The 14,402-nt window shown below is 45.6% G+C and overlaps 1 protein-coding gene across 1 annotated transcript; it reads left to right on the plus strand.

The window, feature by feature from the left end:
* Positions 1-11,455: 11,455 nt before the first annotated feature.
* On the plus strand, positions 11,456-14,402 carry LOC135574405 (uncharacterized). The gene has a single exon (XM_065025995.1). It carries the CDS (start codon positions 11,540-11,542, stop codon positions 13,991-13,993), a length of 2,454 nt encoding a protein of 817 aa, XP_064882067.1. The 5' UTR covers positions 11,456-11,539; the 3' UTR covers positions 13,994-14,402.

Below are 14,402 nucleotides of genomic sequence, written 5' to 3' on the forward strand. Positions count from 1 at the left end.
GGTTCCTTCCTCAGTCGGTTCCTGGGATTCATCATTACGTTATGACCTGGACTCCATGACCTCCCTCCCTGGGGTTCCTTCCTCAGTCTGTTCCTGGGATTCATCATTACGTTATGACCTGGACTCCATGACCTCCCTCCCTTTAATCTGAGACTCCCTGGGGTTCCTTCCTCAGTCGGTTCCTGGGATTCATCATTACGTTATGACCTGGACTCCATTACCTCCCTCCCTGGGGTTCCTTCCTCAGTCTGTTCCTGGGATTCATCATTACGTTATGACCTGGACTCCATGACCTCCCTCCCTCTAATCTGAGACTCCCTGGGGTTCCTTCCTCAGTCGGTTCCTGGGATTCATCATTACGTTATGACCTGGACTCCATGACCTCCCTCCCTTTAATCTGAGACTCCCTGGGGTTCCTTCCTCAGTCGGTTCCTGGGATTCATCATTACGTTATGACCTGGACTCCATGACCTCCCTCCCTGGGGTTCCTTCCTCAGTCGGTTCCTGGGATTCATCATTACATTATGACCTGGACTCCATTACCTCCTCCCTGGGGTTCCTTCCTCAGTCTGTTCCTGGGATTCATCATTACATTATGACCTGGACTCCATTACCTCCCTCCCTGGGGTTCCTTCCTCAGTCTGTTCCTGGGATTCATCATTACGTTATGACCTGGACTCCATGACCTCCCTCCCTTTAATCTGAGACTCCCTGGGGTTCCTTCCTCAGTCGGTTCCTGGGATTCATCATTACGTTATGACCTGGACTCCATGACCTCCCTCCCTGGGGTTCCTTCCTCAGTCTGTTCCTGAGATCCAACATTACGTGATGACACTCACCTGGACTCCATGACCTCCCTCCCTGGGGTTCCTTCCTCAGTCTGTTCCTGGGATTCATCATTACGTTATGACCTGGACTCCATGACCTCCCTCCCTGGGGTTCCTTCCTCAGTCTGTTCCTGGGATTCATCATTACGTTATGACCTGGACTCCATGACCTCCCTCCCTTTAATCTGAGACTCCTGGGGTTCCTTCCTTCAGTCTTCCTCAGTTCTGTTCCTGGGATTCATCATTACGTTATGACCTGGACTCTATTACCTCCCTCCCTCCTCCCTGGGGTTCCTTCCTCAGTCTGTTCCTGGGATTCATCATTACGTCACCTGGACTCCATGACCTCCCTCCCTTTAATCTGAGACTCCCTTCCTTCCTCAGTTCCTTCCTCAGTCCATGTTCCTGGGATTCATCATTGTTATGACCTGGACCTGGACTCCATGACCTCCCTCCCTTTAATCTGAGACTCCTGGGGTTCCTTCCTCAGTCGGTTCCTGGGATTCATCATTACGTTATGACCTGGACTCCATTACCTCCCTCCCTGGGGTTCCTTCCTCAGTCTGTTCCTGGGATTCATCATTACGTTATGACCTGGACTCCATGACCTCCCTCCCTCTAATCTGAGACTCCCTGGGGTTCCTTCCTCAGTCGGTTCCTGGGATTCATCATTACGTTATGACCTGGACTCCATGACCTCCCTCCCTTTAATCTGAGACTCCCTGGGGTTCCTTCCTCAGTCGGTTCCTGGGATTCATCATTACGTTATGACCTGGACTCCATGACCTCCCTCCCTGGGGTTCCTTCCTCAGTCGGTTCCTGGGATTCATCATTACATTATGACCTGGACTCCATTACCTCCCTCCCTGGGGTTCCTTCCTCAGTCTGTTCCTGGGATTCATCATTACATTATGACCTGGACTCCATTACCTCCCTCCCTGGGGTTCCTTCCTCAGTCTGTTCCTGGGATTCATCATTACGTTATGACCTGGACTCCATGACCTCCCTCCCTTTAATCTGAGACTCCCTGGGGTTCCTTCCTCAGTCGGTTCCTGGGATTCATCATTACGTTATGACCTGGACTCCATGACCTCCCTCCCTGGGGTTCCTTCCTCAGTCTGTTCCTGAGATCCAACATTACGTGATGACACTCACCTGGACTCCATGACCTCCCTCCCTGGGGTTCCTTCCTCAGTCTGTTCCTGGGATTCATCATTGACGTTATGACCTGGACTCCATGACCTCCCTCCCTGGGGTTCCTTCCTCAGTCTGTTCCTGGGATTCATCATTACGTTATGACCTGGACTCCATGACCTCCTCCCTTTAATCTGAGACTCCCTGGGGTTCCTTCCTCAGTCGGTTCCTGGGATTCATCATTACGTTATGACCTGGACTCTATTACCTCCCTCCCTGGGGTTCCTTCCTCAGTCTGTTCCTGGGATTCATCATTACGTTATGACCTGGACTCCATGACCTCCCTCCCTTTAATCTGAGACTCCCTGGGGTTCCTTCCTCAGTCGGTTCCTGGGATTCATCATTACGTTATGACCTGGACTCCATGACCTCCCTCCCTGGGGTTCCTTCCTCAGTCTGTTCCTGGGATTCATCATTACGTTATGACCTGGACTCCATGACCTCCCTCCCTTTAATCTGAGACTCCCATGAATCAAATTGGGTTCCTTCCTCAGTCGGTTCCTGGGATTCATCATTACGTTATGACCTGGACTCCATTACCTCCCTCCCTGGGGTTCCTTCCTCAGTCTGTTCCTGGGATTCATCATTACGTTATGACCTGGACTCCATGACCTCCCTCCCTTTAATCTGAGACTCCCTGGGGTTCCTTCCTCAGTCGGTTCCTGGGATTCATCATTACGTTATGACCTGGACTCCATTACCTCCCTCCCTGGGGTTCCTTCCTCAGTCTGTTCCTGGGATCCATCATTACGTTATGACCTGGACTCCATTACCTCCCTCCCTTTAATCTGAGACTCCCTGGGGTTCCTTCCTCAGTCGGTTCCTGGGATTCATCATTACGTTATGACCTGGACTCCATTACCTCCCTCCCTTTAATCTGAGACTCCCTGGGGTTCCTTCCTCAGTCGGTTCCTGTGTTTATGCGTTATCGTCACTGTTGTTGTCGTCTCGTTTCGTGATAAGCCAGTAGGTTCAACTTCATTGTGGTGTGATTTGGGTTGGTTTTGATAAGCCAGTAGGTTCAACTTCATTGTGGTGTGATTTGGGTTGGTTTTGATAAGCCAGTAGGTTCAACTTCAAGCTGGTTTGATTTGGGTTGGTTTTGATAAGCCAGTAGGTTCAACTTCAAGCTGGTTTGATTTGGGTTGGCTTTGATAAGCCAGTTGGTTAAACTTCAAGTTTGTGTGATTTGAGTAACAATAGGTTTATATAAACCGGTAAACTACAGCATCGAGAAGGTCTAGGGGCTTCGTTTAGGTTCTATTGATGTTGCAGTGTTACTTCCTACTTCCTACTTCCTGTTTCTTCTGCTTAGGGGGAAATGTAATTTATTTATTACAAAGCTAAAAGTTTCAAAACCAAATAGTCAAGTTGTCTAATTAATTATACATTCAACCCAAGAAGAAGAGAATAGAGAAATGTCATGATTTAAATTCAGACAGTTGGAATATAAAATAATCAAATAGAATTGAACGGTCCTATATTGATAGGGCAGATAAGTAGCACCAGTGGCGACCCGTCATTCAGGGCAGGTAGCGCAGAGGCCCACCTGTTTGGAGCCCCACCTGTCCACACAAAGATTATAATATACACAGCACCAGTGAAAAGATTGGACACACCTACTACATTGTAGAATAATAGTGAAAATATCAAAACTATGAAATAACACATATGGAATCAGGTAGTTAACAAAAATAGTGTTAAACAAATAATATATTTTATATTTGAGATTCTTCAAAGTTGCCACCCTTTGCCTTAATGACAGCTTTGCACACTCTTGACATTCCCTCAAGCAGCTCCACCTGGAATGCTTTTCCAACAGTCTTGAAGGAGTTCCCACATACGCTGAGCATTTGTTGGCTGCTTTTCCTTCACTTTGCCGTCCAACTTATCCAAAACCATCTCAATTGGGTTTAGGTCGGGTGATTGTGGAGGCCAGGGCATCTGATGCAGCACTCCATCACTCTCCTTCTTGGTCAAATAGACCTTACACAGCCTGGAGGTGTGTTGGGTCATTGTCCTGTTGAAAAACATATGATAGTCCCACTAAGAGCAGAATGCTGTGGTAGCCATACTTGATTGTTTTTGCGACTGCACTTGAAGAAACTTTAAAAGTTCTTGACATTTTACGGATTGACTGACCTTCATGTCAGTGCTTTCTGTGGTGGTGGGGCAGCCAGCGGAAAAAATACTGAGCGTAGGGGTTGGTAATGTTCCGTAGTTGCGCCATGATTGGCTCAGTGTTCTGTCACTCATGGGGACACCACGTCACCTCAAAATCTACGGGTAGAGCTCGAAAATTCAAGCCCCTCGGGTGCTGCCATAGAGTTACATTAGAAGTGCCCATCCAAGAAGGCTTATGGTCATTGGCCAAAGATAAAATTATATCAACCGTAGCTTTGTACATGTCAACGTCATACTTTCAAAATCGTAGCTAGCAAGCTAGACAAGCAATCATCATCATGAATCAAATTGACAATCTACTGGCAAATCCTTTTCAATCCATGAAAATAAATTATAAAACGTATCGGTGCTCATCGGCCATTGGACATAAACATTACACAAGTTGGAAATCGCAAATTCAGCAATGAGTGGTTTTGAAGGAATCAGAAACTGCAAGCATTGCAAAGCAATCATTAGCCTGCTATTCAGTGGAGTGGGTGTGTGGTCCAAGTCTGGGTTTAAAGGTCTCTTTTCCAAGCTTAAAAGGATAAACATTCACATCTATCACAATGGGCCAGAAAAAGTTGAATGCATTGTCCACGCTGTCAATCCAGCATGACTTCTGCCGCATTTCAAAACAACTGGGAATTGGGAACTGGGAAATCTCAGGCTTCAGTGAGTTCAAGACAACTGGGAACTGGGAACGGGGAAATCTCAGGCTTCAGTGAGTTCAAGACAACTGGGAACTGGGAAATCTCAGGCTTCAGTGAGTTCAAGACAACTGGGAACTGGGAAATCTCAGGCTTCAGTGAGTTCAAGACAACTGGGAACTGGGAAATCTCAGGCTTCAGTGAGTTCAAGACAACTGAGAACTCGGAACTGGGAAATCTCAGGCTTCAGTGAGTTCAAGACAACTGAGAACTGGGAACTGGGAAATCTCAGGCTTCAGTGAGTTCAAGACATTTACATTTACATTTAAGTCATTTAGCAGACGCTCTTATCCAGAGCGACTTAAGACAACTGGGAACTCGGAACTGGGACATCTCAGGCTTAAGTGAGTTCAAGACAACTGGGAACTGGGAAATCTCAGGCTTCAGTGAGTTCAAGACAACTGAGAACTTGGGAAAAAAACTAGCTCCGACTGGGAAAATACATTTTGAACGGTCATCCGACTCTGAATTCCAAGTTGGGAACTCAGGCCCCTTTCTAGAGCTCCGATCTGAAGATCACTGACATTATAATTCCAAGTGGGGAACTCTGGCCTCTTTCTAGAGCTCCGATCTGAAGATCACCAACGTCATGATTCAACCTTGTTTTTCCCCCCACAGTGCCCAGTTGTCTTGGAAGCACCATAAGTGCAGAGAATGCCAGACTTTAATGCCAAAATTTGCCCACAAGGATCGCTGTGAGAACAGCACAACAAGGTGAGTCCAAAAATGTATTCTATGCTGCTGTATACATTATGTAATATGCCAGGGAGAGATGTATACTGTAGTAATATGCCAGGGAGAGATGTATACTGTAGTAATATGCCAGGGAGATATGTATACTGTAGTAATATGCCAGGGAGAGATGTATACTGTAGTAATATACCAGGGAGATATGTATACTGTAGTAATATACCAGGGAGATATGTATACTGTAGTAATATACCAGGGAGATATGTATACTGTAGTAATATACCAGGGAGATATGTATACTGTAGTAATATACCAGGGAGATGTGTATACTGTAGTAATATACCAGGGAGATGTGTATACTGTAGTAATATACCAGGGAGATGTGTATACTGTAGTAATATACCAGGGAGATATGTATACTGTAGTAATATACCAGGGAGATATGTATACTGTAGTAATACTAAGTGTATGTTGTGTAGTAATATACCAGGGAGATATGTATACTGTAGTAATACTAAGTGTATGTTGTGTAGTAATATACCAGGGAGATGTGTATACTGTAGTAATATACCAGGGAGATGTGTATACTGTAGTAATATACCAGGGAGATATGTATACTGTAGTAATATACCAGGGAGATATGTATACTGTAGTAATATACCAGAGAGATATGTAGACTGTAGTAATATACCAGAGAGATGTGTATACTGTAGTAATATACCAGGGAGATATGTATACTGTAGTAATATACCAGGGAGATATGTAGACTGTAGTAATATACCAGGGAGATATGTATACTGTAGTAATATACCAGGGAGATGTGTATACTGTAGTAATATACCAGGGAGATGTGTATACTGTAGTAATATACCAGAGAGATATGTAGACTGTAGTAATATACCAGAGAGATGTGTAGACTGTAGTAATATACCAGGGAGATGTGTAGACTGTAGTAATATACCAGGGAGATATGTATACTGTAGTAATATACCAGGGAGATGTGTATACTGTAGTAATATACCAGGGAGATGTGTAGACTGTAGTAATATACCAGGGAGATGTGTCTACTGTAGTAATATACCAGGGAGATGTGTATACTGTAGTAATATACCAGGGAGATATGTATACTGTAGTAATATACCAGGGAGATGTGTATACTGTAGTAATATACCAGGGAGATGTGTAGACTGTAGTAATATACCAGGGATATATGTATACTGTAGTAATATACCAGGGAGATGTGTATACTGTAGTAATATACCAGGGATATATGTATACTGTAGTAATATACCAGGGATATATGTATACTGTAGTAATATACCAGGGAGATGTGTATACTGTAGTAATATACCAGGGAGATATGTATACTGTAGTAATATACCAGGGAGATGTGTATACTGTAGTAATATACCAGGGAGATATGTATACTGTAGTAATATACCAGGGAGATGTGTATACTGTAGTAATATACCAGGGAGATGTGTAGACTGTAGTAATATACCAGGGAGATATGTATACTGTAGTAATATACCAGGGAGATGTGTATACTGTAGTAATATACCAGGGAGATGTGTATACTGTAGTAATATACCAGGGAGATATGTATACTGTAGTAATATACCAGGGAGATGTGTATACTGTAGTAATATACCAGGGAGATGTGTATACTGTAGTAATATACCAGGGAGATGTGTAGACTGTAGTAATATACCAGGGAGACATGTATACTGTAGTAATATACCAGGGAGATATGTATACTGTAGTAATATACCAGGGAGACATGTATACTGTAGTAATATACCAGGGAGATGTGTATACTGTAGTAATATACCAGGGAGATGTGTATACTGTAGTAATATACCAGGGAGATGTGTAGACTGTAGTAATATACCAGGGAGATATGTATACTGTAGTAATATACCAGGGAGATGTGTATACTGTAGTAATATACCAGGGAGATATGTATACTGTAGTAATATACCAGGGAGATGTGTATACTGTAGTAATATACCAGGGAGATGTGTATACTGTAGTAATATACCAGGGAGACATGTATACTGTAGTAATATACCAGGGAGAGATGTAGACTGTAGTAATATACCAGGGAGATGTGTAGACTGTAGTAATATACCAGGGAGATATGTATACTGTAGTAATATACCAGGGAGATATACTATATACTGTAGTAATATACCAGGGAGATATGTATACTGTAGTAATATACCAGGGAGAGATGTATACTGTAGTAATATACCAGGGAGATGTGTAGACTGTAGTAATATACCAGGGAGATATGTAGACTGTAGTAATACTAAGTGTATGTTGTGTAGTAATATACCAGGGAGAGATGTATACTGTAGTAATATACCAGGGAGATGTGTATACTGTAGTAATATACCAGGGAGATATGTCTACTGTAGTAATATACCAGGGAGATATGTAGACTGTAGTAATATACCAGGGAGATATGTAGACTGTAGTAATACTAAGTGTATGTTGTGTAGTAATATGCCAGGGAGATATGTAGACTGTAGTAATACTAAGTGTATGTTGTGTAGTAATATACCAGGGAGATATGTATACTGTAGTAATATACCAGGGAGACATGTATACTGTAGTAATATACCAGGGAGATATGTATACTGTAGTAATACTAAGTGTATGTTGTGTAGTAATATACCAGGGAGATATGTATACTGTAGTAATACTAAGTGTATGTTGTGTAGTAATATACCAGGGAGATATGTATACTGTAGTAATACTAAGTGTATGTTGTGTAGTAATATACCAGGGAGATATGTATACTGTAGTAATACTAAGTGTATGTTGTGTAGTAATATGCCAGGGAGACATGTCTACTGTAGTAATACTAAGTGTATGTTGTGTAGTAATATGCCAGGGAGATATGTATACTGTAGTAATACTAAGTGTATGTTGTGTAGTAATATACCAGGGATATATGTAGACTGTAGTAATACTAAGTGTATGTTGTGTAGTAATATACCAGGGAGATATGTAGACTGTAGATAAGAGAGTAAAATTAAGTGTATGTTGTGTAGTAATATGCCAGGGAGATATGTAGACTGTAGATAAGAGAGTAAAATTAAGTGTATGTTGTGTAGTAATATGCCAGGGAGATATGTATACTGTAGATAAGAGAGTAAAATTAAGTGTATGTTGTGTAGTAATATACCAGGGATATATGTAGACTGTAGATAAGAGAGTAAAATTAAGTGTATGTTGTGTAGTAATATGCCAGGGAGATATGTAGACTGTAGATAAGAAAGTAAAACTAAGTGTATGTTGTGCAGTAAGCTGTTAGGGAGATATGTATACTGTAGTAATACTAAGTGTATGTTGTGCAGTAAGCTGTTAGGGAGATATGTATACTGTAGTAATACTAAGTGTATGTTTTGCAGTAATATGCCAGGGAGATATGTAGACTGTAGCTAAGAAAGTAAAACGAAGTGTATGTTGTGCAGTAATATACCAGGGAGATATGTAGACTGTAGCTAAGAAAGTAAAACTAAGTGTATGTTGTGCAGTAAGCTGTTAGGACCCCATGTGCTTCATCCTAATAACTTGGTCCCTTTCATTACTTCGCCTACTGTTCTAACTTGGCGGTGTACATGTAGCCTATAGCATGTTTAAGAGAAATTGTATCATTGAATATTGTTAAAGCTCTCATTGTCTGCTTATATGCCACCCCCTTTATTTATCATAAGGTCCTGACTTGGTGTACAGGGAGAATTCTGTAGCTGCCATTCAAAAGTGCTGAACAAATAGTTATGTTGACAAAGTCCATGTCTTAATAGAAATGATGGATTTGCCTTTTATCCGCTTATCTTCCCCTTATGCCATTGTTTTGTACATCTCAACTGTCAGTAGACACCACAAGTCAGCCATGTTTTTTTTTTAAAGGCAGTAAATGAGGCTGAATGAACTGTTTCGCTGCCAGACAAGGCTTCACTAATAGAAATAGTAAGAATTCATTCCCATGGTGCTGGAAAGAAAGCTCTGCTGTTGGGACAGCTTTATATAGACCCTAACAGTTTGTGGGCACCGTTTGTTACTGTTATATAGTGCAATGGATGTATTGTTTAGTGTTGTATAGCGGCTTTGCTGTCACGCATTTACAACATTTTGGGGAGCTTGCCCCAACAAGATTTACATGCTAAAATCGCCACTGTGTAGCACCAAGACCCCTTGAAAATGATCAATACACTTCTTGTGTAGGCTTTACGAAACCCTCCTATTAGGGGGTTAAATAGCTTATAGAAAATGTGTATGATAACTTGAGACGCGCGACCTAGTTAGCTCGGATTCTCTTCTATTTTCCTCTGCTCTCTCTGCCCCGTGATGTTTTCGTATCCATCCTTGAAGGCGTGGTGGCACCCCGCCGCGCGCTCTCTCTCTCTCTCTCGCCTCCCTCCCGACTCCAGGATCTCCCATCTCCATCTCTGTCTCCGCCCCCAATAAATGCATCGTTTCATTCATTCACCTACTGTATGCAAAGGGTAGCGAGTCGCGTTCACTGACAAATGAACGACGCACCAAGAAGGACACGCATTGCAAGTGTATCGTAATCGCTTTGACAAAAAAAAAAAAAAAAAACGATTCAAAATAATCGTGGATTTTCTGCTAAATAACTGCAAGAAAACGCGATCTTTCTAAGACGTTCTGTGCCTCCCTATAGGCTGATAACGTTATGGATTCCTTGGCAAGGTCGACAGTAACTTCAGGTAGTGTAATACGAGCGAAAGGTACGTGTGTATGAGGCGTGGGCTAGTTTATTTACCAGTTGATTGTGTGTAAATCTGTCGTTTCCGGTATAAACGTTAATTCAGATTCATATGTTTTATTTAACTCACAGTAGGTTTCAGGGATGTTTATATATTAACCTATAGGCTATATATGAGGTGAATATAAGGACTGGTGTCAATGATGGTCCTGATAAGCTTTAGATTTGCAGGAAGATAACCCAGGAGAGGAGAGAACAGGAGGGGAGAGGAGAGGAGATGAGAGGAGGGGAGGGGAGAGGAGATGAAAGGAGATGAGGGGAGAGGAGAGGAGATTAGAGGAGAGGAGAGGAGAGAACAGGAGGGGAGAGAACAGGAGGGGAGGAGAGAGGACATGAGAGGAGGGGAGGGGAGAGAAGATGAAAGGAGATGAGAGGAGAGGAGGGGAGGGGATAGGAGATGAGAGGAGAGGAGAGGAGAGGAGAGGGGGGGAGGGGATAGGACAGGAGGGAAAAGGAGAGGAGGTGAGAGGAGAGGACAGGAAGGGAGGGGAGGGGAAAGGAAAAGAGGGGAAAGGAGAGGAGATGAGGTGAGGGGAAAGGAGAGGGAGATCAGGGCAGGGGAGAGAAGTGAGAAGGGGAGAGGAGATGAGGGAAGGTGAAAGGAGAAGGGGAGAGGAGATGAGGGGAGGGGACAGGAGAGGGAAGGGAGAGGAGGGGAAAGGAGAAGAGGGGAAAGGAGAGGAGATGAGGGGAGGGGAGGGAAAAGGACAGGAGAAGGGAGGGGAGGGGAGGGGAAAGGAGAAGAAGGGAAGGGAGGAGATGAGGGGAGAGGACAGGAGAGGAAGGGAGGGGAAAGGAGAGGAGATGAAGGGAGGTGAGGGGACAGGAGATGAGAAGGTGGGGGGATATTTAGTTTAGTCACATCTGTATTTCAGAGTATCATCAGTGACAACAAATGTATAATCCTGACACTGCTATGTTTTTTTCCAAGCAAATATTAAAAATGTGTGTTGAGAGAAATCATATCTATTTTCCTATTTCTATTTTCCAATAACACATTTATTGTACTGCAATTCAAGTAAGCCTAATGACTATAATATACATTTGGTCATTCTCCACCAGGCTATCAACGTGAAGATCAACCATTGACTCCAACAACCAATCAATTCACTTCTAACTGTACCTGAGGGGTTCTAGAAGACAACCGCATTGCCATGGAAATGCCCCCGGGTTCCAAGAGGAGGACGGTGGTCGCACAGATGGAGTCGCCCCACGCAGGGGGTGTGGCTATGCTTGTTGACGTCCTCGGCAACACAGAACCCAACACCAACCGGGGGGTGGAGCCTAAACTCAATCTCCAACTGTCGCCAGGTGAGGCCTCCCCCCATGTCGCCGCGGATACCAGGAAGTTGAATGGAGGACTTGGTAGTGGCACCTCCCCTTCCTGTCTGAGGGCTGAATTCACGGGAAAGGAGGGATCATGGCAGAGTAAAGGAGGGAGTATAGATGTGAGCGGAGGAGGGAGAGGAGGAGGGGTATTAAAACCACTAACAACGCCTGAGAGAGAGGAAGCTAAGAAAAGCAGGATCCCTATGGCTCTCTCCTTGAAGACGGACACACACACGCACACACACTCCTCACACACCACACACACCACACACACGACCACTACTAGCAGCGACCGAAGGCTGAGGTCTCCCAACATCAAACACACCACGAGCCCTAAAACACACACACACCGAACAGAACACACCTGGGATGCCAGCTCCAAAGTAGAACACTCCAGAACCCATCACTTGTCTGCGGTGAGCTCCAAGCCCTCGGCTTCCAGAACCATGCAGGGTTCTAAGGATAATCAGAAGGGTTCTAGTTCTAAAGGTCCTGCTCCACCACCCGCCCCTCTGGCCACCTCAAGCCCCAAATGTAGAACCACCGTTGACGTGATGCTCACATCAACCACCTCTGACATCATCACAGGGGGACGAGCTTCGGACTCTGACCTGTCGATGGGATCACTAGGGGTCAAGGGCAACACACCCCATAATTCTCCATTCCTGACCCCTGACCCCTTTGCCACGGCAACGGACAACACAGAGACGACTCTAGAAAACGCAGCTCGCCAACTGGAATCCAAAATGGCCGTCAAAGTCTCAGAGGGGTCGTCGACAGGGACGATGACATCACAGAGCGGCACCTGTCTGTCAGGAGGGGGAATGTCCGCAGGACCTACGCTATCCCAGAAGGCCATGCAGCAGAGTGACACGGCGGCGACGTGCGAGGCCCTGCAGAGGGACGTCCATCCCCCAGAGTATCGCCGGGATGACGGGCATAGCCAAGACGGTTGCGCAGGCCGGTTGCTGTGGGAGACCAAGCCACCTGGAGTCCCGCTGGGAGACCTGAGTCACGTGGGAGATGGAAATGTCATCGCCGTCACCGGCGGCAACAACAATGAAGCGTCGTCAAGGGCAACGGAGAAGGGGAAGAAAGAAATGGGAAGAAAGGAGGAGAAGGATAAACACCAGCCTCCAGGGACCTGGAGCTCCAGAGTGCGTAAAGAGGCCGGCACCATGACTAACCCCAGCGAGGTGAGGCGTTCCTGGGGTGAGGCCCGGAGGGAGGTGGGAGTTCAGGCTGTAGTGGAGGTGTGTGACCGCTCCGCCACTACCAGCCCCCGCCTGCTCACCCTGTCCCTACGCACTCACCGTGGCAACGCAGGGAAACAGGAAGGGGTTGCTAGTGACGGACAGAGAGACACAGACTCGCGGTCCAATGGGCTGACAGCTGGGGTTCAGAGGGGGAGGATCCTTGTCTGTGACCTCTGCATGGACCAGCAGGTCAGAGGTCAGGGGTTAAATGGAGAACTGGGGCCTTTGATTGGTTTACAGAGCTGTCAGTCAAGGTTGGTCACACCGCAGAACCAGGAGGCGGGACTGAATGCAGTAGCCCCGCCCCTGTGCTGCATTCCTATTGGCCTAGCCCCATTCCAACACATCTGTCAGATAGACATCGAGCTCTGCAGCCAATCAGAGCACCCGAGCAGTAAAGATAAGCTGCCGACCACCAATGAGGAGCTGCCGACCGGTGTCACCAACGACAAGCAGCAGAAACCATCCGAGACCCACAGCAAAGCTAAAACCAGACAGACAGAAAATTCAGGTACCAAGACTAGCCACAAACACAGAACCCACTCCTCTCCTTCCCACTCCTCCTCTCACAGGACCCACAGACACAAACCAGGCTCGGGCAGAGACAAACAGAAACCGGGGTTGGAATGGAACCAGACTGGATCGGACCTGTTCCAGCCAGACCCAGGGAAGAGTACCACCAAACTGACTGTGGAGAATCCAGAACGAGCTGGTGACCCCGAACAGGAGAGGAAGGACTCTGGACCGGTGCAGAATGTGGTTTGGGACGAACAAGGGATGACCTGGGAGGTGTACGGCGCGTCGGTGGATCTAGAGAGTCTGGGGTTCGCCATCCAGTCACACCTGCAGTGTAAGATCCGAGAGCACGAGAAACGCATCGGAACACTACGGAAGTCTGTCTCCCTAGAGGTTCCCTCTCCGGGAGCGAAGAAGTGGAAGGAGAAGAAGAAGAGGAGCGTTATCCGGTCAATATGCCGACCGGGATGCTGCAGGAAACCTCCCGCGTCGCCCGCAGGGAAGTGATAGAGTCTCGGAATGTTTGGAATGTTTACAGACGAAACATTCTAGAACGTTCTAAATCTAGATTGTAGATCCGTTCTAGAACATCACCCGCCAGGAAGTGAGAGAATTTTCAGGAATGTTCGTGGGCATTCCAGAATGTTCACGGATGGATATTCTAGAACAACATTATAGTCACAGGAGGTTGGTGGCCCTCTAATTGGGGAGGACGGGGCTCGTGGTAGCGACTGGAGCGGAGTTAGTGGAATGGTATCAAATACACCAAACACCTGGTTTCCATGGTTTCCATGTTGTTTGCTGCCATTCCATTGATTCTTTCCCAGCCTCCATTATTATGATGCTCCTCCCCCTCGCAGCCTCCATTATTATGATGCTCCTCCCCCTCACAGCCTCCATTATTATGATGCTCCTC

Source organism: Oncorhynchus nerka, linkage group LG12 (assembly GCF_034236695.1).
Source record: "Oncorhynchus nerka isolate Pitt River linkage group LG12, Oner_Uvic_2.0, whole genome shotgun sequence".
Taxonomy (NCBI): domain Eukaryota; kingdom Metazoa; phylum Chordata; class Actinopteri; order Salmoniformes; family Salmonidae; genus Oncorhynchus; species Oncorhynchus nerka.

Excerpts from the sequence above, each read along its gene's own strand:
- LOC135574405 (XM_065025995.1), top strand. The coding sequence starts at position 11,540 with ATGGAAATGCCCCCGGGTTCCAAGAGGAGGACGGTGGTCGCACAGATG.